Source organism: Diplodia corticola, assembly GCF_001883845.1.
Source record: "Diplodia corticola strain CBS 112549 chromosome Unknown scaffold2, whole genome shotgun sequence".
In the NCBI taxonomy this organism is placed as follows: domain Eukaryota; kingdom Fungi; phylum Ascomycota; class Dothideomycetes; order Botryosphaeriales; family Botryosphaeriaceae; genus Diplodia; species Diplodia corticola.
In genome coordinates this window covers 660048-684039 of record NW_017971481.1, presented here as the reverse complement: position 1 = coordinate 684039, position 23992 = coordinate 660048, and the positions used below count along the sequence as shown (strand labels likewise).

General features: G+C 57.9%; 9 protein-coding genes across 9 annotated transcripts; 5 read left to right on the top strand and 4 right to left on the bottom strand.

Moving 5' to 3' along the window:
• Nucleotides 1-289: 289 nt before the first annotated feature.
• Nucleotides 290-3772, top strand: BKCO1_2000225 (glycoside hydrolase family 2 protein; the record flags this gene model as incomplete). Its single annotated transcript, XM_020272425.1, has 3 exons — nt 290-708; nt 1202-1514; nt 1565-3772. 3 exons carry the CDS (start codon nt 290-292, stop codon nt 3770-3772), a joined length of 2940 nt encoding a protein of 979 aa, XP_020134872.1.
• A 929-nt stretch (nt 3773-4701) lies between these two features.
• BKCO1_2000224 (dash complex subunit duo1) lies at nt 4702-5442 on the bottom strand (the record flags this gene model as incomplete). The annotated part of the gene is made up of 1 exon (XM_020272424.1): nt 4702-5442. The coding sequence occupies one exon, from the start codon at nt 5440-5442 to the stop codon at nt 4702-4704; it is 741 nt and encodes a 246-aa protein (XP_020134873.1).
• Nucleotides 5443-5975: 533 nt separating this feature from the next.
• BKCO1_2000223 (uncharacterized protein) lies at nt 5976-7584 on the top strand (the record flags this gene model as incomplete). Its single annotated transcript, XM_020272423.1, has 2 exons — nt 5976-6802; nt 6852-7584. The coding sequence occupies 2 exons, from the start codon at nt 5976-5978 to the stop codon at nt 7582-7584; spliced, it is 1560 nt and encodes a 519-aa protein (XP_020134870.1).
• A 2159-nt stretch (nt 7585-9743) lies between these two features.
• Nucleotides 9744-12647, bottom strand: BKCO1_2000222 (abc transporter; the record flags this gene model as incomplete). Its single annotated transcript, XM_020272422.1, has 1 exon — nt 9744-12647. One exon carries the CDS (start codon nt 12645-12647, stop codon nt 9744-9746), a length of 2904 nt encoding a protein of 967 aa, XP_020134871.1.
• Nucleotides 12648-15075: 2428 nt separating this feature from the next.
• BKCO1_2000221 (galactokinase) lies at nt 15076-16761 on the top strand (the record flags this gene model as incomplete). Its single annotated transcript, XM_020272421.1, has 3 exons — nt 15076-15240; nt 15303-15760; nt 15810-16761. The coding sequence occupies 3 exons, from the start codon at nt 15076-15078 to the stop codon at nt 16759-16761; spliced, it is 1575 nt and encodes a 524-aa protein (XP_020134868.1).
• A 1482-nt stretch (nt 16762-18243) lies between these two features.
• On the bottom strand, nt 18244-18923 carry BKCO1_2000220 (nucleosome binding protein; the record flags this gene model as incomplete). The annotated part of the gene is made up of 2 exons (XM_020272420.1): nt 18244-18448; nt 18532-18923. The coding sequence occupies 2 exons, from the start codon at nt 18921-18923 to the stop codon at nt 18244-18246; spliced, it is 597 nt and encodes a 198-aa protein (XP_020134869.1).
• A 628-nt stretch (nt 18924-19551) lies between these two features.
• BKCO1_2000219 (dolichol-phosphate mannosyltransferase) lies at nt 19552-20332 on the bottom strand (the record flags this gene model as incomplete). Its single annotated transcript, XM_020272418.1, has 2 exons — nt 19552-20173; nt 20229-20332. 2 exons carry the CDS (start codon nt 20330-20332, stop codon nt 19552-19554), a joined length of 726 nt encoding a protein of 241 aa, XP_020135015.1.
• Nucleotides 20333-20817: 485 nt separating this feature from the next.
• BKCO1_2000218 (cyclin) lies at nt 20818-22086 on the top strand (the record flags this gene model as incomplete). The annotated part of the gene is made up of 2 exons (XM_020272417.1): nt 20818-21129; nt 21175-22086. 2 exons carry the CDS (start codon nt 20818-20820, stop codon nt 22084-22086), a joined length of 1224 nt encoding a protein of 407 aa, XP_020135014.1.
• A 760-nt stretch (nt 22087-22846) lies between these two features.
• On the top strand, nt 22847-23914 carry BKCO1_2000217 (uncharacterized protein; the record flags this gene model as incomplete). Its single annotated transcript, XM_020272416.1, has 1 exon — nt 22847-23914. One exon carries the CDS (start codon nt 22847-22849, stop codon nt 23912-23914), a length of 1068 nt encoding a protein of 355 aa, XP_020135013.1.
• Between the last annotated feature and the right edge of the window lie 78 nt (nt 23915-23992).

Genomic DNA, 23992 nt, shown 5'->3' with positions numbered 1-23992 from the left:
GCTGCTGTCGCCCCGTCACGTGCGACGCTCGCGCCTTCCTCCTCCCCAGTTGCCAGTTGCCAGCCCCACGCTCCCACGCCCCGGCCCCCGCCTGTGCGCGCAGGCGCGGAGGCGTCCGGCGATTTTAAGTAGCTCCCGCCCTGCCCTCCCGTCTGTCATGCCCCGAAACATGCATGATTGCCGCCTCCCGTCGCAGCCGTCGTTCCGCCCGCGCACCCCCCGGCCGCCCCGGCCTGGTTCCTGCGATGCGACTGTGCCATTGTGCTACTCCCCATTGCATCACCCCAACATGCGCCGCCGCCGTCCCGCGCCGCGCCTGGTTATAAAGCCTCTCTTGGCGGCCGTCCTGGCCGTCCTGGCCGTCCTGGCCGCCGCTGCAGCTCTCGTGTGGAGCGCCGCCCCGTCCGCCGCGCTTGTCGAGTCCATCATGCCCATCATGCCTCGCTGGGATCTGCAGGCCGTCCTGAGCACGGCTGCCGCCGTGTCGGTGGCTGCCCAGCGCGTCGTCAATCTGTCTGGCCCCGGCTGGACGCTATCCAACCCCTCGCTGAACGTGTCCGTCCCTGCCCAGCTGCCGTCGCAGGCTCATCTTGATCTGTTTGCCGCCCAAGTCATCGGGGACCCGTACTACGCACTCAACGACTTCAATCTGCGCTGGGTTGCTTGGGCCAACTGGACTTACACGTCACCTCCCCTTACATCTCTACTGTAGGTTTCAGCTGCTTCGTAAACCCCTGCAGTCAATTTCCTTTCTTCTCGTTGTCGGCGCATTGCTGGCCTTCTGCACACGCTCCAGCGCGGCCGCCGCTGCCCTCAGGCCAGCCATTGGATCTTGCCATGGGCCAATTCTTGCAATTGAGACCCCCAGGCGCCATGGATACCACCCGCCAAAGACGTCTGGCTTCGAGCCTCTTATGTTATCGACATTGTCGCTCAGTCGTGGAGTCGTCGGTTACGTCATCGACGCCAACAATTTCTGTTCCATCATATCTGCCCACCCTCCATGCACCTCCACGCTTTTGGGTTGCAAGTCCTTGCCCCAATCAAGACTCAAACAAATTAGTTTTTTTTCTTTCATCTCTAGTAATTTGCGTCCTTGAAGCTGCGACAAATCGACCCCTCTCGCCACGAACGGGAGCTGGTCGTTTCCGTAGTGAAGGATGGATTACTAGAACCGTGAGTGCGCTAATGTCCGATACAGAAACTCCAGTGCCTCGTCGACTTTTCTGCGGTTCGATGGTCTTGACACCTTTACCAGCATTGAGCTCTGTGGAGAGCACGTGGCAGCTACCAACAACCAGTTCCGTCAGTACTATTTCGAAGTCACCGACATTGTGAAAAATTGCCCAACGGCCCCAGTGCTTAGCATCAATTTTGGAAGCGCCCCGACAATTGCGGATGAAATAGCCGCTGAGCCGGGGCAAGAGACTTGGCCCTTTGGCGTCCAAGGCCTTTTTGAGTTCCCGAACCGACACTTCGTCCGAAAGGAGCAAAGCGACTTTGGTTGGGATTGGGTAAAAATCCCCTCGCCTCGGGTCGTACGCCAGTCCGCTGACTCCTCTAGGGCCCTGCCTTCGCCCCAGCCGGTCCATGGCAGCCTGCCTTTGTCGTCGAACTTGGCCCGCACGATATCCACGTACGAAACACATTGGTTGACATTTACCGATTGGGCCAGCTGAACAATTTGCCACCTGACCAGTCCCAGCCATGGGTACTGAATGCAAGCGTCGATTTTCTTGGTCAACTTCCGCCCGACGCCGGTCTAAGCTTTAGGCTTCGAGATGCGGAGAACACCACCGTAACCTCCGGTGCTTTGCAAAACATCACAACCGGCGATGGTGTCATCACTGGAACTACCGTGATTCCCTCCGACAGGGTCGAGCTTTGGTGGCCAGCTGGGCTTGGCGCTCAGACGCTCTATAGTCTTGACATCTTTGTCAGTGATGCTACGAACTCCTCCCTTGCAACAGTCCACAAACGGACTGGATTCAGAACCATTGTTTTGAACGAATCACCAATATCAGACGAACAGCTGGCCAAGGGGATTGCTCCGGGAAACAATTGGCACTTTGAAGTCAACGGCCATGAATTCTACGCAAAGGGCTCCAACTTTATCCCGCCGGACGCTTTCTGGGTCCGCGTTACAGAAGAGCGTATTAAACAGCTCTTCCAGGCCGTTGTGATGGGCAATCAGAACATGCTGCGAGTATGGTCTTCTGGAGCTTACTCACCGGACTTCATGTTCGATCTCGCTGATGAAATGGGCATTCTACTCTGGTCAGAGAGTGAGTTTGGGGACGCGCTCTATCCGGTCAATGAAGAGTTCCTCGATAATGTGCGTGCCGAGTTCACGTACCAGGTTCGACGCGTAAATCACCACCCTTCCCTGGCCATGTGGGCCGGTGGCAATGAGTTGGAGAACTTGGAGCTCCCAACTGCTGAAGAGGCGTCTCCTGAGGATTACCCACGCTTATTGGCTGAGTACGAGACGCTCTTCCTCGACACGCTCGTTCCTGTTGTGTTTGGCAATAGTAGAAGCATCTCTTACGCGCCGTCGTCTACCACCAATGGCTGGCTGTACCTCAACCACAGCGCCCCGAGGCCGATGATCGAGAGGTACGAGAACACGACTGAAGGCAGCATCTACGGAGATACCGACTACTACAACTACAATTCCGCTCTCGCTTTCAATTATAGTTCCTATCCTGTTGGTCGCTTCTCCAATGAGTTTGGCTATCATTCAATGCCATCTCTTCAGACATGGCGTCAAGCTATCGACGAAGAGGACCTCTGGTTTAACTCAACTGTGATTCAGCTCCGAAACCACCATTACCCACCTGGCGGACTGAACACCACCAACTTCGCGAATACCACCAAGGGTATGGGTGAGATGACTGTAGCAGCACAGAGATGGTACCCAGTCCCCAACAAGGAAGATTCCATCGCCAACTTCTCTGCGTGGTGCCATACGACACAGATTTTCCAGGCAGACTTTTACAAAAGCCAGATCATGTTCTATCGCCGTGGAAGTGGCATGCCGGAGCGTCAGCTTGGATCTCTGTATTGGCAGCTAGAAGATATCTGGCAAGCACCGACGTGGGCGGGCATTGAGTATGATGGGCGCTGGAAGGTGCTCCATTACGTCGCCAAAGACATCTATCAAAATGTCATCATTACGCCATTTTGGAACATCACGACTGGCGACCTTGAGGTCTATGCTACTTCGGATCTCTGGACATCAGCCATTGGCACCGCGAACTTCACTTGGATCAATTATGCAGGCGAGCCCCTCAACATCAGCACGTCGACTTCGGCGGCTGTGGAAATAGGAGCTATAAACACCACTCGCCTCCTCAGCACTAACACGAACGACATCCTCTCCGGGATCGATCCTGCTGACGCGCTGCTCGTGCTCGACGTCACAGTTGAAGGGTCATTGCCGAACACCAACACAACGCAGACGTTCACGCATCGCAATTGGTGGCACGCGAGCACTCTGGCTGAGGCCAATCTGGTCGATCCAGGTTTGTCTGTCACCCATTCGGGAGATGCGGGCAGCGGGACGTTCATCGTCACAGCCGAGACAGGTGTGGCAGCCTGGGTCTGGCTGGATTATCCTGCAGAGGCGGTGGTGTTCTTCGACGAGAACGCATTCTGGCTGCTTCCCGGAGAGAGCAAGGAAGTCGGGTATACCGTGCAGAAGGATGACACGGGCGGTGCGTGGGTAGATGGCGTGACGGTGGGAAGCCTGTGGGATAACACTCAGCCTTGAGCTTTGACCCAAAGAGCACACATCATCGGCGTGGCCATTTATTTCCCTGGAAGCGTCCTGGCGACACTTTTCCCATGTATATCGTTCTCTAGCAGCGGTAGGGGTCGAGCGGGGATGACCCCGGGCCTTTTATGACGACTGGCTTTGGCGGAGACAGAAACTTAGGATAAATGACTGAACAATGCCACTGAAACCCCACGCAGTATATATACTCTCATTCATAGACACCAATGTACTACAAAGCAATTGCGGTTGGGCCGGAAGGGCAGTGGGAATGCTGGGAATAGCAAGATCATGACGTGGTTGAGGAATGACATGGACCGCAACGCACGGGGATCGTTGCAGCCACCACCCACTTGCAGGGGTTTGGTCCGTTCGTTGGGAAACGAGGCGGGACGGGGCGCGGGCGGGAAGGAGCGAACACGGAGCAAGCGAATGCTCCAGCTCATCGAGACGTCCAAGACAAATAAATTTGTGGGAAGAAGGCTGCAGACCAGGGCCCAACAACAAGCATTCCGATTCCTCGGCCGCCAAGTCAAAGCACGCGCATGCCCTTTTGCAACCAGCCCCACCGAGACGATAACCCTGTTCCGAAAGATTCCTCGTAGACGTTTGACGCTGCAGAGAACACGGCGAGCCCATGGCGTGTTTGGGGCACAGACACTTATCTGGCATCGTGGTGGAAACCTTGTAGATCGATCTGGGGTATGACGCAGGTGCGAGCAAATTTGAATACCATGGCTTCCCGCACAGCGCCTGATCCAACTGGGCAACGCACACATTGTTTTCGTGGCAGTAGTCACGTTGAATCGAAAAGCCATTGCCGCTTGTGTAAAGAAGTGTTCTATTTGCGAGGAAGCATAATCCCCTGGGTATCATGTCGCCAATCCATGCCGTAAGTCGTGCTCGATTCTTGCTCTCGAGCATGCTCAACCGCGTCCTCTTCCTCTCATACCGCCCCGGCCGATACCGCTTGCAGTCCTTCCGCCGGCGGGCCCTCTGCCTACACCCCTCTGCCCACCAACACCGACATAGCCCCCGGGGGTGGTCCGACCAGTATTGGTGGAACTGGCCGATCCTCTTCCCCGCAATCCGCCCCTCCGGCCCCTCGTGCTCGCTGCGCTGCTCGGCCGGCTGGAGGCCTCGGCCCTCTTGCGCACATCATCCTCAGCCCTGCGAGCAGCTGCTTCACGGCGTGCCTGCTCCTCGCGCTCACGGCGCTCAATCGCCTGCCGCTGGGCAATTGTGTCTGCCTCAATCTCGGCCAGATCTTGGGTGGCACCTTGCCAATTGGGATCGAGAATGAGACGTTGGTTGTGCTCGGTTGCGGAGAGGATCCGTGTCCACGTCTGCAAGAGCGTGGAAGCGGAATTGACGGTGTGGTCGACGGTCTGCAAGGCGGAAGTGTTAGCAGACACGGGCAATTGGGCAGCATACGGATGAGAACTGGCCTGCATGTTGCTTTTGGCCTTCTCCAGGCTCTCAATGACGCCCTCAATGACCTTGTTCACGCCCCGCACCTGGTCCAGCTCGCGGCGCAGAGCCTCATCGCGAGCCTCGTCGGATGTGTAGCGCGACTCGGCGCGCGGAGGGTGCCTTGCGGGGGCAGGCGAGTCGAAATCGATCTCGGGATCGGAGAGCTGCAGGTCGTCGGCAGAAGGGGACGCCATCAGGGGCAATGGGGTGGAGACGGGTGACGCGGGGCGGGCTGTGCGTGCTGCAGTGTGTGCTGTTCGTCGTCGGCTGGGCCGGGCGGTGCTGGCGATGTGCCTGTCTGTCGCGTTGTTGACTGTTTTCCGCTTACACGTACGCGTGGGGACCGTCCGTGCGCGGGCTTGGCGCGCCCACCGCGCCCAAATTGGCGCGTCCAGCCTCACGCGCACCGCCCAGCCACTTTGTTCGCGCAGTCCCGGCGACAAGCGACAAGCCGCCGACCTCAGCCCTGGCACCTCCTTCCTCACTTCACCACCACCGCCCGCCCTTGCCGCAACACCATCGCCTTCGACCTCGCCCTGGCCCGCGCACCCGCTCGATCGCACAAGAACCCCGGGCGCCCGCCCAATTGCCTGTCGCCCGCCGAGCGCCTGCTCTGTTCTCACCCACCACGTCCATCGCGCACCCGCTGCGCGTCGCCGCATTCGTCTAGATCCCGCCCGCCCGCCAACCCACTCCCCTGCACCACCATTGCTATCCGACCATCATCATGGCTTCCACGCCTCCGCCGCCGGAGCGCATCCACACTCCCCCTGCGCCCTACCTTGGATCTCGCCATGACGACTGGGAGCCCTACTCGCCGCCCCGTCGCTCCAGTCGCGTCGCTGCCCAGCGTTCGAGGCACGCCATCAGCCAGGTGCCGCCGCAAGGCCTGGAGGTTTCCAAGAAGCGCCCCGCCCCCCGATCCGCTCGCGCCTTCACCCCGATCGGAAGCGGCGACATGCTGGCGCCTACCTCTGGCTTCGCAGCCTCGCCACCGGCCTCGCCTTCATCATCGCCTCAGAAGCGTCCTAGTGCCAAGAAAGCCATCAACAGAGTCATGTTCGATGACCAGCTTCCGAACTCCGATACCGATTCGGACCCATTCGTCACTAGCTCCAGGGATTCTTTGGCTGGCGTTCTCCCGACTCCCTCGAAGACTCCTAGCAAGAAGGATAAGGCGAGGCCTTTGTCTGCGTTTGCACAGACTGCTCGCATCCTCTTTCATGATCGCCCCGCCAACATCGATGACGCCATGCCTTCTCCTCGCAAGAACCGCAAGAACAAGAAGCACACCACCTTCACTCTGCCCAGCTTCATGGACGAGTGTGACGATGGTGCGCACGAGAGGATCGAGATCTACACTGACTTCCGCGAGCGCGTTCCAAGCTTGAATGACGAGGAGGACAACCCGTTCGTCACCAAGAAGCCCGATGAGAACGATGCACCCTTCGCGGGTCCGAGCGTCTCTCCTCGCGCTGCCAAGCGCCACCTGTCCAAGGAGGATGAAGATATGGACCGCAGGGCCCGGAACGGCGAAGGATTTGTTTCAGTTTTGTAAGTCATATCGCCTACCTTTACGAAAGTCGGAGCTAATGATTTGCAGCCGCGGGAAGAAGATTTTCACCGAGTTCAAGGAGAGCTCTGATGACAGCGGTTCAGACTCTGATGGTCTAGTCGGCACCCCTACTCGCCGCGCTGTTCGCTCGCGTGCTGCTAGTTCGCGCGCTGTTAGCTCGACGGCCCACCGTCGCGTGACCCGTTCTTCTATCCAGCCGCGTCTTCTCTTCCCGACCGAGGAGCAGAAGCGTGCTCGCGAGACTGCCGCTGCTAAAGCTGCGGAAGAAGATTCTACTGACGTCGATGCCTCCGTTCTACTTGCCACCCCCCGCAAGCATGCCCACAAGGCTCGTGCCCCGCGTTCTGTCCCTGCTGAGGCGAGGGAAGTCACGCCTGAGCCTGCCTCAGAGAGCACAGCCAAGACAGCTGCAAACACCAGTACGCCCGATACGCAACGCTTCTTCGAACCCTTTACGCCCCCGCCATCTCGGACTACCCGCGCGTCAGCGAAGAGGGATGTGAACTTTGATTTACCCGAGGGCCCTGTCGATGTTGAGGCCGATCCATCTGGCCCTACACAGAACGGTGATCAGGAGCCGAAGCCCGTATTCGCACCGATGGCAAGGCCAGCCAAGCGCAGCCCCTTCGACCAATGGCGCCGTACCAAGGTGGGAGCTCGATCGGTGTCGGGAACGAAGAGAGAAGGCGACTCGCTTGAAGCTGCAAGTGTGAAGAGGACGAGGAGCTCAGCACGTGCTTCAACGCCCACTACCGGTTAAGCTCTAGATGATGAGGAAGAGCGGGAACCAGCCTGGAAGAGTTTAAGCGTATCGTCATCTCTCCACAAGCTTTGCACAGGAAACCATTCCAAGGCACAATTACGCTCCAACGAGTTCCAGAGCAACTTGACGTCACGCCTTGGTGGCACAGTTTAGAGATTCTGTTGCCCAGATTGAGCATCAGCAAGAAAATCTGAACTCAGTCGGTCGTACGGATGAGATGTTTTTAAACACGATGGCCACGCGTAGCGTCGCCGGCACGTGGGTTCGCCTTACCTCACGCTATTCTTTCGACCAAGTTTCCCGCCTTTAGACGAGCTTGTCCTTAAGACGGAATCGCCTTTTTCGGTTCTTTCCTTTGCACGGCATGGCACTACATTGGTGTTCATCTCGGCTGCTTTACGGATCTCCTTAATACCCCTTGCCTCCTCTATCTCTTCGGTTTTATCCTCTTCAACCTTTCTTCTTCTTGTGCTAAGGGAGAGGTTTCAATTGCCTTTGACCAATAACGCCGCACACTTGGGTCACCGCTTTCAAGTCCTTCAATACTGGTGTACGGCAATCATTACCTTGGTAACGTTTTGCTATATCCAGCGTTTTTGGACAAGAAAAAAAGTTGGTGGGTTCACCTTTAATGTACGGCTTGAATTGGTCTTCCTTGCGAAATCTCTAGCCCGCATCTTCATTGCTCTGGTTCGATACTTTAGCGGGTTCATTCTCATTGTCATTTTCTCCATGCATTGACTTTCCCCCAACCGGATCAAGCTTTCCAAGGGAGTTTATCATTGGTTGGGATCGGGAAGATCACTCTTTTGCTCGAAATGAGGCAAAGCCTGTCCTTTACGAATCTCATATCATTCAATCGAAGTGATGAAAAGGGAAACCGGTCAAACTATCGGTAATTGCGGGGTACCTGTTGGACTTTTTTTCCAGGATGGAAGAGTGGCAACGACAAAAGTCGCCAAATTGAGATGGAGACAGCAGTGGATAGGGATATAGATACAACAATGAAACTGTAGTGGAAAGAGCTTGAAAGAACTGAAAGGGTGCCGACGTGACTTCCAATTGCACAGTTGGCCGCAGCAACCCTTAACTCTTCTGTGGCTGGCAGAGGACAAACTGCATAGATTCTGCTCAGATGATTCGAGCCAGACATGCGGCTGACCTCTGCAATGACCCGTATCGAACGAGATTGGCTACGGTTACATTTGTATTGATCCAATTGATTCCAAGCATCATTGCTATTGCATACCGGTCCTATCTTTATGGCAATGCCCCATTCGCGTGCTTGCTGCCGCTCAATACAACATGCACACTGTGGTACCCCTCTCTGCATTGTCAACAACAACTCCTCTATGTCGGTACGCAGAGCTGATAGATGGGTAGACATTGACCCAAAAAGAAAAAAGGGCTCGGCATGGATATGTCGATAAACCAAGAAGAGGTGGTGAGTGTCATGACGTACTGCACAGAACAAATCACCAAGCAAGCAGGTAAAACTGGCGGACAGAACAGGACTTCGAGACGCACGAATAAATGTTCCACCCCGTAGGTAGCCAGAAATGTTAAAATGACCCGAGCAGCGGAGCTGCGTGGGTGAAATGATATTTTTAGTAGGAATGTTAGTATGACACAACTCGTAGCCGAAAAACAAAATCAGAGCATCGCTCGATCACGAGTATAAACATAAATGCATCGAGGTATCCAGAAAGGGAACAATGCCAAAAACAAAAACCAAACCGAACCGAGAGTATCTTTGAGAACAATCACGATTGCCGCCTGCGCCTGTCATCGACCAGAAGAATCTATGACCCGAAATGTTGTGGGATGACTCTGATGTAACAATTATGCCACCTGCGCCTGATTAAGTGCCGGAAAAGAGTATGAGGGTTCGTAATTAGGAGATACAGGAACCGTGATCCCGGGGACATGTTCAGGCGCCTTCTGCCCATCGTGGAACATGTGTAGGTGTTTGGGGAAGATGTTGTAGAAATGCCGGAGACCTCATAAGGAGTCGGTACGATCGTGTCTCGTTAGGGTGTAAGAATGCTTGGCCGGGGCTGATAGGGTATCGAAACGGAAGCATGAAGATCGGCCAGGTGACGGGTGTCCGGACGCTGACATGTCCTTATGAACGAAAGAGGACAGGCGGTCGGTCCTCATTTCTTTTTGTACCCACCACTGTGTTGCTCCTCGTCGCCAGAAGTATACGCCGTTCCTGACTCGGCCTGACTATCACACTCATCCCTGCTTCCGACTGGATCTCGTCCGTTGTCCTCGGTGTGTTGCTCCTTCAGGTTGTTCGGCAAACCGGCTCTTCCATCATCCTCGCAGAACGTTGGTCTTGGAGAGACCATGTTTATCTCCCCAAGGGATCTTTCCTCTGGCTCGTCTGTCGCATCGTCCCTGGCGCTGACGCTGCTCATCTTGAGTTTCGTTGCCAGCTTAGCACGCAGATTGCTGCAGCATCCGTCGTCTGTTTCATCGCTTTGGCCATCCAACTGCTCAAGTAGACTGACCGTGCCAGTCAGGTCTTGATGAACATCATCGATCAAAGAGTCCGAGCTGCCTATCGAGTTTTTCGCGGTACTCTCTGTCCGTCTCGAAGTCTGCTTCGTCCACAAATCCACGTATTTTCCGCCAAGTTGCAATAGCTCTTCCTGAGTTCCGCGCTCTATTATCTTGCCGTTTTCGAGAACAAGGATCAAGTCTGCATCCATGATGGTGGAAAGACGATGGGCAACCACGAATGTCGTCCGGCCCTTGCTGAGCTTTCGGAAAGCTTCTTGGATCTGTATCTCTGTAGCTGAATCCACAGCCGAAGTTGCTTCATCGAGAAGGACCAGCTGAGGGTTCTTTAGAAGGACGCGAGCAATGGCGACACGCTGCAACTCTCCTCCAGAGAGCTTGACGCCACGCTCGCCAACCTTGGATTTGTACCCATCCGGGAAGCTTACAATCTTGTCATGCACGGCAGCAGCGCGGCAAGCTGCATGCACCTCCTCGTCGGAAGCATCCAGACGCGCATAGCGGATGTTCTCCATGATGGACATGTTGAACATTGACGGGTCTTGTGGGACGACGCCAACCACCTCGCGCAAGCTGTCAAGCGTGACATCGCGGAGATCCTGTCCGTCAATCCTGATACTGCCGCTTGTCACGTCATAGAACCGAAGAAGAAGCTTCAAGACTGTGGATTTGCCACTTCCCGTCTCGCCGACAAGTGCTATGGTCTGGCCGGGTTTGGCCTCGAAACTGATCGTATCCAGAGTTGGTTTGCGTGGGTCGTAAGCAAAGCCGACCTCGTCATACTCGACGTGGCCTCCTTCTACCTTGAGATCCGGAGCGTTGGGTCTTTCGACGATGCTGGTTTTGGTGAGGAAGAGCTGAAGCATCCGTTCGGCATCGATAAGATCAGATGAAAGTCGGCTATATGAATGGGCGAGGTTCGAGAGCGGGTAAGACAATGTTCCCCAGTATTGCACGAGAGTGACGAAGCTTCCAACGCTAGCAGTACCCTGGGAAATGCGATATGCCGCAATAAGACTGGCAGCCAGAAGACCTGAGGAGGTGATCAAGGCCTGAGTCGCGAAGATCAGATTGTACGTGAAGCTGTACTTGACGAACGAATCACTGTGTTCATGTACAGCATCGTTGAGCCGCGTCTGCTCATAGGCTCCACGATTGAAGTATGCCACTGTTTGCCAATTGCTCACCGATTCGTACATGATCGAGTTCTCCTTCATGTACTTGTCAATGAAGACTCTGCGTCGTTCTCTGTTGTAGGCGGTGAGTCGTATTGTGGAGTACAGGTAGGTAACGGCGAGAGCCACCACAGTCAGGGCCAGATACTCGTCGAAAAGATTGGAAAGGTAGACAAAAGCGGCGACCAGATCCATGATGAGAGGAATGGTTTCGAAGAAAATGTATTCCAAAATGGCTGTGATCGAGTGACCCTGCTCAACAGCCTTCAACAGCTCTCCCGAGTTTTTTTCCGTGTGGAAATTCATCGAAAGGCCCATTACGTGTTTGAAAGCAGCTTTGGTGAGTTGTGCCGAGGAAAATTGCTCCACTACCGTTGAGAGCATCGAAAAGATGCTGTCGATGCCGACTCTGGAGTTCAGTAACTGCAGGCCAATCCAGATGAGGATTGCTCGGAGGGGAATTCGCCCAGTGTCCCAGTCTTCTGCTAGCTGGTTGGTTATGATACCCACTTGGCGTGGGATGAGAACGTTGAAAACTCGTTCGGTTAGCGTGCAGAGAACCATGACGAGCAGGTAGAATTGGATCTTGCGGTTTCGCGAGGGCCAAATGATAGGAAAGAGAATGAAGAAGCTCTTGAGGTAAGCCCACCAGCCACCGGCGTCCAGAAGGCGCTGGCGCTGGCGCTCTTTGACTTCTTTCTCGTCATCCTCGCTCTCGGGCCCAGCTTCTTTCGCATCCTCTGCAATAGATCCGTATGTTGTGCTGGGCTGGGTCTCGGCCGAAGCGGCAGTGAGTAGCGACTGACGTTCTTCGTCGGGACCCTGTTCTTTCTCCTCCTTTGGAGGCAACAAGAAGGCGACGCCGACAAGAGCCAGTAGGGCAAAGACGGCCAAGCGCGCAATCATAACAGCCCATTGAGCGCCGGAAAAGCGATCGGGGTCAGGGTAGGTGGAGACGGAAAGCGCGCACATGGCAATCTCCAGGGTCAGGCCGAGGATCCAAGAAGCGACGTAAGGCGTCCACCGGGGAGACTCCGAGTCGGCTAGAATCAAGGTGGTGATGCCCCAGAGCAGGATAGAGGCCACGACGAATACGACGCTGTCCTGTGCGGCCCACCAGCCGCGGTCGACGAGGGATCGAGTCACGAAGAGCGCGAGCTCGCTCGCATAGGTGAAGATGAGGAGCCACGAGAGGTAGACGGCAGCCGTCCGCCATGACTTCTGAGCTGGCCTCGGCTTGGGAGGGAGGCGGAAGGCGACTTCGAGAGTGACGCCGACGCAGAAGCATAGGGCGATCAAGGCGGGAGTGGACTGATGGAGCAGGCGCAGGGCGCGCGGGCTGTGCGAGAGGGTGTCCATGGTGCGGCGGGCGCTAGAGGCGAGTGAGCTTCCCATCGAGCAGGGCGACATGCGTGCTTAAGAAGGGCACCGGCCGCGGGAGGCTGGGAGGGCTTTGGTGGGGGGGAGGGGGGAGGGAGAGGATCGTGGTGTCGCGGCCTGCAAGCTGGCCACGGGTTGCGCGGGCGAAGACCACGGTGCTCAATCGGGCATCTTACCTCAAGGTCGCGGCTGCCAATTTTCTCGTGCGTTGAGCCCTCGTCCTGGGCTCGCCACCACCACGGCGATGCAGCACGCGCATGCACAACGAGGTTGCCCGGATCCGCCCCGCCCAGCTCGTCGGACGCGCCGCTCAGCTGGATGCGGCTGCGCGGCCGGCTGGGAGAGCGCTGGAGCCTTGTGCGCCAGTCGGGTCTGCAGTGCACATGTTAAGAGTCACTACGGGGGGCAGCGCTGGCGGACAGAGCCTCCGACGGCGGATGGGGGCAGGGCAGTCGCACGTCCGAAGGATTGGAGAAGTCAACAGATTCGCCCAATGCAGAGTTTATAGGCAATCTCCTCGTTGGCCCGCCCGGCTGACTCATCCGGCCGCGCGCGGCGATCGAGGGCGGCGTGGGCGGCCAAGCGCGCGGGTCGCGGGTCCGTGATGGAGACAGCGACGAAGGATGGGCATGGGGCGTGGTGCAGCAGGCTGTGCCCGACTTGCAGCTCACCGCTGTCCTCTCCGCATCGCCCGCATCACCCGCGTCGCCTGCATGCCACGCCACAGCCTCCGAGCCCGCCCGTCATGCTCACCGTGTCTGCCTGCTCATGCCAGCTTTGCCTCGGCCACGGCGCGCCACGCGGCGCAGACTCCGCGCAGATTCCGCGCCGCCTGCCCACTACCGACAGCCTGCAGCCGCCGCCGCCGCCGCCGCCGCCAACGCCTGCTCACCGCCCGAGGCGTATACCTACATATCATCAGCCGCAGCCGCCAGTGCCCAACCGACGCCCATGGAACCATGCTGGAGCCATGTTGGAGCCGTGGAGCCATCCTTGAGCCGCAGCCTGGGTTCCCTGTAAGGCTGACGGACCCACACGTCCCACACGTCCCACACGTCCCACACGTCCACCTACACGCGTTCGCCGCTGCCTGCACTCCGTGATGAGTCCGTCTGATTTGCCGCCGCTGCCTGGCCGAGGGGCCGGTTTTCGTAGCGGCTGAACCACGAGAGGTCATGAGACGTGCTGTTCCTCGCCTGTTCCCCTTGGTGTCAGCGTCCATGTCAGCAACCTCGGCGCCAGGCTGCTGGCCGTGGCACCGCCGCTTCCTTCAGCGCACAGTGCGCGCAAACATCTGAAGATTGACCAAGCTTCTGGGGCCTCCGACGTCACGCACGTGGCCGCCCCGCTGGCCGTTGCACGGCCAAGCTTCCGGGTTGAGAATTGCTTGCATGGACGCCGCGATCCGTTGCATGCTCGCTGCCGTGTCGCCAGCCTCCCTCCTCCCGACCCGTGGTCCGGCCTGCGATCATTTGCAGGCTCAGAAGCACGTGTTCCTGCTGCAGCGGGCCTTGCATGCGATAATTAATTAAGAGATCGACTGGCCTGTAGCATGCTTCGCTGGCTGACCTGAGGGCGCAGCCGTCATGCATCCGGGTGCGCTGGTCCCCCGGCTGAATTGGGTAGCTGGATATATATCAGCAACACCATGCCACTGCCGGCCGATCGCTGGCGCTGGATTGGGTCGTTCTGCCACCGATCCGGCTGCAAGCGTGTAGCAAGCCCATGCAGCCTGCAGGAACACGCAGGGAGCCGTTGCGCGCGCTCTAGAAGGTGCCCTGCCCCAGGATATGCCTGCAGCGTGTGGGTCCATTCCCGCCGTCCATCTCGACACATCCCAGATTGATCCGTCTTCCGTGCACAATGCGAGGCCGTGGCTCCATGCTCACCAGTCGGAGGGTGCATGATGGAGCGTCTCCGTGATCATGCGATTGGCAGAGGTTTCTGCTCGCATTGTGGCTGAACCGAGGCCCAATGCGGCAGGTGGGTGGCGGCCGGCCGGCCAGTTGGCCAGTTCGACCAGAGCGCCCAGAGCGCGCGGAGCTTTTCGTTTGCGCAACGGGCGCCGCAGATCTGTGAGAGAGCACCATGGCACCATGGCACCTGGCGATTGGTGCGGCCGCCTAGGTGCGAGGCGGAACAGGCCGTTGGGGCGGGATGGCAGCGAGCGCGGCGACTCGGCGGCGGGGCAAGGCGGGGCAGCCGTGGAAGCGAGCCCGTGAGCAGCTCGCGAAGCACCGCAACCATGGAATGTCACCCAATTGCTTTGACGACCTAGCTCCACCCAAATCTCTCCACAACCTGTGCCCCGCGGCGCCCCAGCCCTCCACACACGCAGATTCCGTCGCCCTTATATGCTTGCGTCACCCCCGCCGCTTCCCTGTTGCACCACGCCCCCGCCGTCACCATGGAGGTTCCAACCGCAAGCTCGCTGAAGGACATCTACCCCGACGATGCCGTTTCCGTCCAACAGAAGCGCTGGGAGCATCTCCTGGCCTCCTTCAAGGACCGTTACGGCAAACAGGCCGATTTCGTGTCCCGCAGTCCTGGCCGCGTGAACATCATTGGCGAGGTACGTGCCAGCCAGCCGTGCTTGTTCCACCGGCAATCGATCATATGCGCTGACAGATGTAGCACATTGACTACTCGCTTTATGAGGTCCTGCCCATGGCTGTGACTGCTGACGTCCTCATCGCTGTCGCCGTCCGTCCCGCATCTGAGGGCGCCCAAGTCCGCATCGCCAACGTCAACCCGGATAAATTTCCCACACGAGAGTTCGAGATCCCTGCCCACGGAGAGGTTCCGATCGACGCAGCTGCGCATGAATGGACAAATTACTTCAAGTCCGGCCTGCGTGGCGCGGCTAAACTCCTGGCGAAGAAGAAGGGGCAAACCGAGTTTGCATCGGTGGGCATGGATATCCTGCTTGACGGCACTGTCCCGGCCGGTGGCGGCCTGTCAAGCAGCGCCGCGTTTGTGTGCGCTAGTGCCCTTGCTGTCATGCGGGCCAACGGGGAGGAGAAGGTCGACCAAACGGAGCTCACCGAGCTGGCCATTGTTTCGGAGCGCGCTGTCGGTGTCAACTCCGGCGGGTAAGTAAGCCCTGTCTACAGCATGGGACACCGCTAATGGCCAATGTAGCATGGACCAGTCCGCCTCTGTCTTCTCTCAGCGCGGGAGCGCCCTCTACGTCTCTTTCAAGCCTAAGCTTTCCACGAGATCTGTGTCTTTCCCCCACACAGATCCCGAGCTTACCTTCGTGATTGCCCAATCTTTTGTGGCTGCGGACAAACATGTTACCGCACCAGTTTGCTACAACCTGCGCGTTGTCGAATGCACACTGGCGGCGGCGTTCCTTCACGCCGCATTCAGCCTCAAGAAGCCGCTTCCTGAGGACTCATCGCCCCTGGGCATCAGTCTGAGAGGATTCCAGGATACATACTTCGAGGAAAAGGAAGGCAAGGCAGATAACACCCAGACGCCGCTGCCGGAATTCCAGCAGCAGCTGGAGCAACTTCTCACCATGTGTGAGAATTACCTCACCCAGGAGGATGGATATACCCGTGAGCAGATTGCAGAGATGCTGGGCGTCAGCGTGGACGAGCTCAAGGAGCGCTTCGAGTCCAAGTTTGCCGTGCGTGCGGAGCGCTTCAAGCTCAAGCAGCGTGCCATGCACGTCTTCAGCGAATCCCTGCGTGTGGCCAGGTTCCTCGATCTGCTGGACAACCCGCCGGCACCCAAGGACGGCAAGACAACCGAGCTGCTGCAACAGCTGGGGGCGCTGATGAACGAGACGCAAGAGTCATGCCGCGACCTGTACGAATGCAGCTGCCCGGAACTCGACGAGCTCTGCGAGCTGGCCATCAGCGCCGGCGCGGTGGGCAGCAGGCTGACTGGCGCCGGCTGGGGTGGCTGCAGCGTGCATCTCGTGCCAAAGGACAAGGTTGAGAAGGTCAAGACCAAGTGGGTGGAGAAGTACTATAGGAAAAAGTGGCCCGACATCACAGACGAGAAGCTCGAGTCCGCGATCGTCGTTAGCAAGCCTGGTTCTGGCAGCTCGGTTTTCAAGGTCGTCGGTGATAATGTCGTTTGAGCTCCAGTCTGGGGCTTGCATGCATGCATGCATCATGGGCATGGACGGGGCGGCATATTATTTTGTGGGTTTCAGTACACGTGGAAAAGATGGAGAGGCAGTGAACCGGATTGGGGAGACTGGGAGGCATTATGCAGAGAAGATCTATATGGTATTATACCCTACCTTTGTGCTCGTGCAATCATTCCGCTGTGCTGTCTGTCCTTTCCGTGTCATTGGTGGCCTCAATCAGTTGTGTAACCCCAAAAGACAGGCGTCCGGGACTGGAGAACATCCGCATCGGCGCCAGATGCGGCACAAAGTTGGCCCACCTGTTCGTCCTGTAGCAGCTGGGTTGGGAAACCTGACTGTATCCTTGTCGAGATATGTAGCGCTGATCGATTGGTCGGAGGTTCACTCGATCCTGAGAAGTAATAGTTTGTGATGTGAACTGGCCGCAGAGCTTGCATATTTGAGGCTGTCATGGGGGGCTCTGAGTGTTGAGCATATCGTCCTGCCGACACGGGTCTCGATAGCAAGAAGATTTGTGCCATATCATCTGATATGTGTTGAGTTTCAACGACCGCGTCCCACGACCGGCCATTGCTGGCGTGCTGTTTCAGCAAGAAGACAGTAGTGCGCTCCATCTCGATGTGTTGTTGAATGGTAAGTTCAAGGCCTCGACACATGACTTGCGCAGCTCGATCCTGATTGTGCCAGGCCAAGAGTTAGTGCGGTCAAACCAATCTTCATTCAATCGCGGAAAACGATCGCGGGGGAGATCGAACTTGTTGATTCATCCATTCGATCTTTTCTGGGCCAGATTTAGTCTAGTTACTGGTGTCCGTTGTGAGATTGGTGAGCAAGAGTGACGTTAGGCACGGGCTGGACAAGAGCAGGCGCTCTCGTCAAGGGTCCTGTGAAGGTGGCGAGGAACGCTCTGCAACGGGGAGAAAGCCGTTCGTCAAGCCAGCTGCCGTTTAAACAGGCAATGTGATGTGAGGCTAAGGATGATGCGTGTTCAAATTGCTTAGTTGGCTGTACGCAGGCAAGATCGTGACGGAGTGGGGGACTGAGGAAAATACTCCCAGGGAGTTCCAAGGGGAAGCAGCCCTTGCGGGGGCTGGCATGAAGTAACACGGTTCATACAAAGGAAGAGCAGCGAACTTAACCGAGAACCAATGCTTACAGTAAGACTGACGTGCATTCTAACAGAGCAACAACGGTACGCTGCGATGGAAGCACCAGCCCAGTGAATAGACGCAAATTTACCTTTCGCGGATAGCAACAATGTGTTTCCATTAAAAGATAAACTACTGCTACTCCAGATACTACCATCTACCGTATAATATTACGCATAGTGCAGTGTCTTACAATCTAGTTTCTCAAACTTATATGGTAATGAAAGGGTGTGGTCTGTCTTTCGAAGCCTTCAACAACTGCTTTCAGAGAGTGAGCAGGGTTTGTCCAAAGCTTGTCGGATGTGGACTTCAGTGATTTGCATCACAGTGAGGTTGTTCTGTTGCCAGCCTCAACATCCGTATATGAGTCCTCCTCGTCGAGGTCGTCCCCGTTGAGAGGAGAGTACTCCGACACCATGCGCATTAGAGGACCGCTCTTTGTGACGCTTTGACAATGCGCACAGTTGCAAGACCGGGCCGTCATCATGTGCAGAAACTGCAAACCAGCGAAATAAGCGTGAATGATGCTGTTGCGTGAGCCGGTCAGCGCATCGTTCCAGCCAAAAAGAAGACGCAAGGAAGGAGGGAAAAGGACTAGAGAGGAACTTACAAGTTCACCAGCAGGAACACGGTGCAGTATGTTCCCAAAATGATCAGCGAACCATTGTCATACCGCCACAAGTTCTTGGTCAGAGTGACCCAGCTCGCAATCAGGATCGCGAGCAGCATGATGGCCAGCAGAACATCGGCGAAGAAGATGTTAGAGGTAGTGGGTCGCTGGATGGACGAGCCGCTGCCAACGACGCGGTCGTGGTAGAGGATCAGGCAACCAAGGATGGCCGAACCGGCGAGCGGCAACAGGCCAAGAGCGGGGAAAGGTCTATTGCTGGCAATTCCATGGACAAGGAGGAGGAGAAACGCCGGTGGAAAGGTGAAGATGGTGACGCGACGCAGGGGTACAGCGCCTGGCTTGGAAGGGGAGGAGGGGTCTTTGGGAGGCATATTGAGTAGACTGGTGTGTGCTAGGGGAGAACACAGTATAGTAACGATGGGAGGGTGATGGTATCTCAGTGTACGACGGTGATCCGGCGTACATATACCTTTTCAAGGTGGCTAGGCAGCGAGGTTCTACGTGCTGGTGATTTTGGGAGGATTCGAAGGACCACTCACACAGCCTCACGCTGCGGAAAGGTCTACGTGCGCATTGAAACAGGCCGAATCTCTGTTCCTCGAGCCGTCCGATCATCTTCTTGGACACCTGTTTGAGAGACCACGTTGGTGGTGGCAGTTGTGTACAGGGCTGTGCGGAATCCTTCGGGCAATTCCGTTGTTGATTGGCGATTGTGACACAGCTACCTGTTGGTTGAAGGCTGGTGCCTGTGCTGCGCGTCGATCTTTCGGGCTGTACCATCGGGCTTAGAAAGAGAACTACTATACATGGGAACATAGATTACGCATGCATCCTCGTAGATTCTAACCACCGCACAGCCGGAACCGTCAAGCACTGGTGGAAGCACTTTCATTTTCGCAAATGTGGATATTAGTAAGTTAACCGGCTCATCCAGTGCCGCCGTGTCCTCCAACGCCAATCAGAATGCGTACGCCATGCTCACTGCGTCCAGCGGATATCTCAGACCTTGAGCCACAGGTTGAGGACGCCCTTGGCGTACTCAACAATCTCATCTCCGCCCAGCTTGCTCTCTCCGTACAGGCGGTCGACGAAGCTGATGGGAACCTCGGCAACCGAGAAGCCCATAGCCTTCGCCCTGACCATCATCTCCATCTGGAATGTGTATCCCTTGCTCTCGGTGCTCGTAATGACCTTCTGCAACACCTCCTTCTTGTACAGCCTGAAGCTACCGGTCAAGTCGCTCACGCCAGGACGCAGCAGGGTGTCGGCAAACAGGTTGGCACCACGGCTGACGAACTTGCGCTTGAGGTCCCAGCCGTAGACGCCACCGTTGCCGGCGTAGCGAGTGCCGGTGACAATGTCGTAGTTGTTCTCCTTCTGGACCCTGACCATCTCGGCGATGAACTTGGGGTGGTGCGAGAAGTCGGCATCCATGATGATGACGTAGTTGCCGGTCGCGAACTGCAGGCCGTGGACGTAGGCCGTTCCCAGGCCCAGCTTGCCAGCGCGAGGCTTCAGCAGAACGCGCTCGGGGCTGTAGACTTTCTGGAGCTGCTTGGCCACGTCTTGGGTGCCGTCGGGGGAGCCATCGTCGACGATGACGACCTCCCAATCAAGGTTGCTGCAGAAGAGTCAGGGGCATGTTCCAACAGACCGGGGGTAGGCGACAAGCGTACTTCTCAGTAAAGGTCTTGGCCAGCAGCCAGATGATGATGGGGAGGTTGCGCCGCTCGTTGTAGGTAGGGAGGAGCACCGAGTACTTGTTCTTGGTGGCGGCCATAGTAGGAGAGTGGTTGCGAAGGAGCGTAGACGAGTCAATTGGCGGGTTAACGAGCGACTGGCAGGGCGGGACTGTAGGGTTGTCTGGACGGCCTGCGGATAGCTTGCAAGAGCTCGGGGTTGCGAGCGAGCGCTCAAGAGGACAGCGGAGCAACCCCGTAAGGCTGAGGCCAGAACTCGTGGCCGCACTCTCCACAGTTTGGGCGGGGGGAGCCAGCCACGACATCAACGGGCGCGGTCCACTGTCCCCGATCGGCATTTTACTTTCGCATCCTCCGTCCATCGTCGCATTCCCACCGTAATCTCTCTCGACCGGCGCGGCACGCCCACGACCGCCACAGGGTCCTCGTACGTTCTTTAACTGGGTTTCTGACCGCAAACGTCGCTGCGGCCACCTCCATCAATGTCCGCACGCCGCACCCACCTCCGGCACCACCGCACGAGCTACTTTCCCTAGAGGCTGCGACGCGTTCGCGCTCCACCAACATGCCTTCGCAACCCACCGCACCAACGCGTCCGCGTGAGCGACCCCGCCCGCCGAACCCGGTCGCCGTGCAGAACGAACAGCAGTGGATATTCACGGAAGAAGAGCTGTTGCACACGCCCTCGATCGAGGATGGCATGTCGCCGGAGACGGAGAAAGAAATGCGCTACAAGGGCATGACTTTCATATACCAGGTCGGCGCCATGTTGAAGCTACCGCAGCTTACGCTGTCGACGGCCGGTGTCTTCTTGAACCGCTTCATCGTCCGCCGCTCCCTCGTCAGCAAGGACGGATACAAGGCGCTTCATCACTATGTAGGTGCCCTTCCCCGCCCGAAAGCGCCTTTCTGATCGACTCAGCAAATCGCCGCCACATCGCTGTTCCTCGCGACCAAGGTGGAGGAGAACTGCCGCAAAATGAAAGAGCTGGTTGTTGCATGCTGTCGGGTCGCGCAGAAGAATCCGAACCTCCTCGTGGACGAGCAGACAAAGGATTTCTGGCGATGGCGCGACACCATCCTCTACAACGAAGACGTTCTGCTCGAGACCATCTGCTTCGACCTGACGATCGAGTCGCCGCACAAGATCCTGTTCGAAATGTTGGTCTATCAAAACGTCGAGCACCACAAGCGGCTTCGAAACGCGGCGTGGAGCTTCATCAACGACAGTAATCTTACCCAGCTGTGCCTGCTCTTCACGTCCCGGACGATAGCAGCGGCGGCACTGTACTGCGGGGCTCGGCTGTGCGAGGTTGCGTTCGAGGATGAGGATGGCAAGCCATGGTGGGAAATCCAGCACGTCAAGCTGAGGGACATCAGACGGGCGTGCAACTACATGGCCAACATCTACGAGAATGTCACGCCGCAGAAGGGCGGCGAGAGCATCTACGTAGGTCTACGGACCCCGGAGGACGGCGATCCCCTGTACGCGCAGACGAGGCTAAGGACATCGCAGACGCCCACGAGCCCTGCACCCAGCTCTGTCGGCATGGAGCGGACAAGCAGCGAGCAAGGCGTCAAGCGGTCGCGCGACGATATAACCAGAGTAGAGAATGGAGACGGCAATGCCAATGGAAGTCGAAAGAACGAAGCCGAGCCGGCGGAAGCGGTGAAGCACGACGACAAGGAGAGCGGATCCGCAGGAGAGCCGGATGCAAAACGTATCAGGACAGAAGCAAACGGGGCGGCAGCAGAAGCACAGGCGCCGGCGGAGGAAGGGAAGAAAACAGCCGCGGAAGAGGACCTCAGCGAAGAAGGAGAAGTGGAGGAATAGTGGCCCTGCGTGGAGACAAAACCAAACCCCCTGGCCCCGGGCCCTGCGGACAGGCGCGAGGCGGAACCGCAACACCACAGAGATGTCGCGATAGGACGGGGGGTTCCTGGGGTTAGTCAGAAGTATCAGGTGAGACATTGATATTATTGCATCAGCGCGGGCGTTAAGGTGGACACTGACAGCGAGCGGGGGGGCGTTTGGGCCAATTTGCTGCGGAGACTCCATGGGGCGTGGCTTGGGTTTGGAGACAAGGCCTGGGGGACAGGGTCGAAGTCAGACGGTACAATCAATGTACGAGAGTCTACGCAGCGGCAGGAGGCCCTGGGTGCCGCCAGTGGCGCGACTCGCTGCAGGCGCTGGCCTTAGTAAGAGGCTGATCTGCTGTTGGGATTTTTGCTCTTCTGGCCCAGGCAGCGGCCAATGGCAGGCGCCGATCGGGAGGGAGCCGAATCCAGTCCGAGGCAGCCCGCGCGGTCGCGATAAGCATACCCTGGCGCCCTGGTGCCGTCATCGCGCTTGTGGAGCGCCGGCGTGGCATTGCACACCATGATGCCCGCGCCCACGCAACAGATTACTACTTCCCGATTACTCTTCTCCCGTTCCCGACCGAACCTCCATAAGGCCCGATGTGCGCACTTGTTCCCGGCCGGACGCAGAGACCTGCCGCCAGCTTTTTTTCCCTTCTCTAGCATCACCGTGGACTTGCCTGCTCTCACTTCCCAACCATTGCTCCGCCCTTTCCCGTTCTCAGCCCGCCGCAATGGTCAAGCAGACATCCCCGTTCTTGCGTCTCCCTACCGAGATCCGTCTCATGATTTACGAAGAACTGCTCCTCCCGCCCGCATCCAGCGAGCCATGTCCTCCCAGCGCCAAATTCGTCGCCCCGGTCTACCGCAAGGATGAGGAGCAGCAGCAGCAGCAGCAGCAGCAGAGCGGCGCCACCACCACCGCCTCCCACCATCTCCGCGCCCCGCGCACCCTCCAGATCCGCACCCTCGACCCGGACAGCGCGGCCGCCTCGTCCATCCTCTCCTCGCCGACGCGGCCGCGCTACCACATCCGCGACGCCATGCGCACCCGCACCGTGACGACGACGTACGCGCTGGCCAACAACCCGGGCCTGCACCCGGCCATCCTGCGCGCGTGCCGCCAGTGCCACGCCGAGGCCGCGGAGCTGCTGTACGGCGCCTACGTCTTCGACTTCGACACGCACGTCGAGGCCGTCGTGCCCTTCCTGGCCGCCCTCACCCCGCCCGCCCGCGCCCGCGTCGCCCGCGTCGCCCTCGTCAAGCGCGCCCTGCCGTCCGTCAAGGAGTTCGACCGCGCCGAGTGGCGCGCCGCCTGCGAGTACATGGCGCGCGAGCTCGCCGTGCCGGCGCTGACCCTCTCGCTCGGCGTCGTTGCCGGGAAGCCGCCGCCCGCGGCTGCTGCTAGTAGTAGTGATGAGGAGGGAAGAAGCGGGTGGGACGAGGTGCCCGCGCTCGCCGTCGAGCACTTCCGGCTCATCCAGCCGCGGAGCCTCGGGAGCAGGCCGTCGTCCGGCACGGCCACGCCGACGGACAACAACGGCGGCGCGGCGGACGACCCGAGCAGGCCGGCGCTGGACGGGGACCTGCTGTACGGGCTGGGCCTGAAGGCGATAGCCGGCGTGGACTTTGAGTGGGTCGAGCAGCTGCTGTGGCTGAGGGGCCTGCGGGAACTGCACGTCAAGGCCATCGTCGAGTACTGCCCGCCGCCCGTGAGCGAGACCATGGCGTTTTGGGTCAGCTTTTCCAAGAGCGTCGAGAAAGGCTTCAAGGAGTGGATCAGAGGGGTGATGTTGGTCTAAGTCGACGACGGGGCTGGAGGCTGGTTCTACTTTTCTTTCTTGGTTTCTTTCTTTCCGCCTCCTTCGTTTCATTACTCC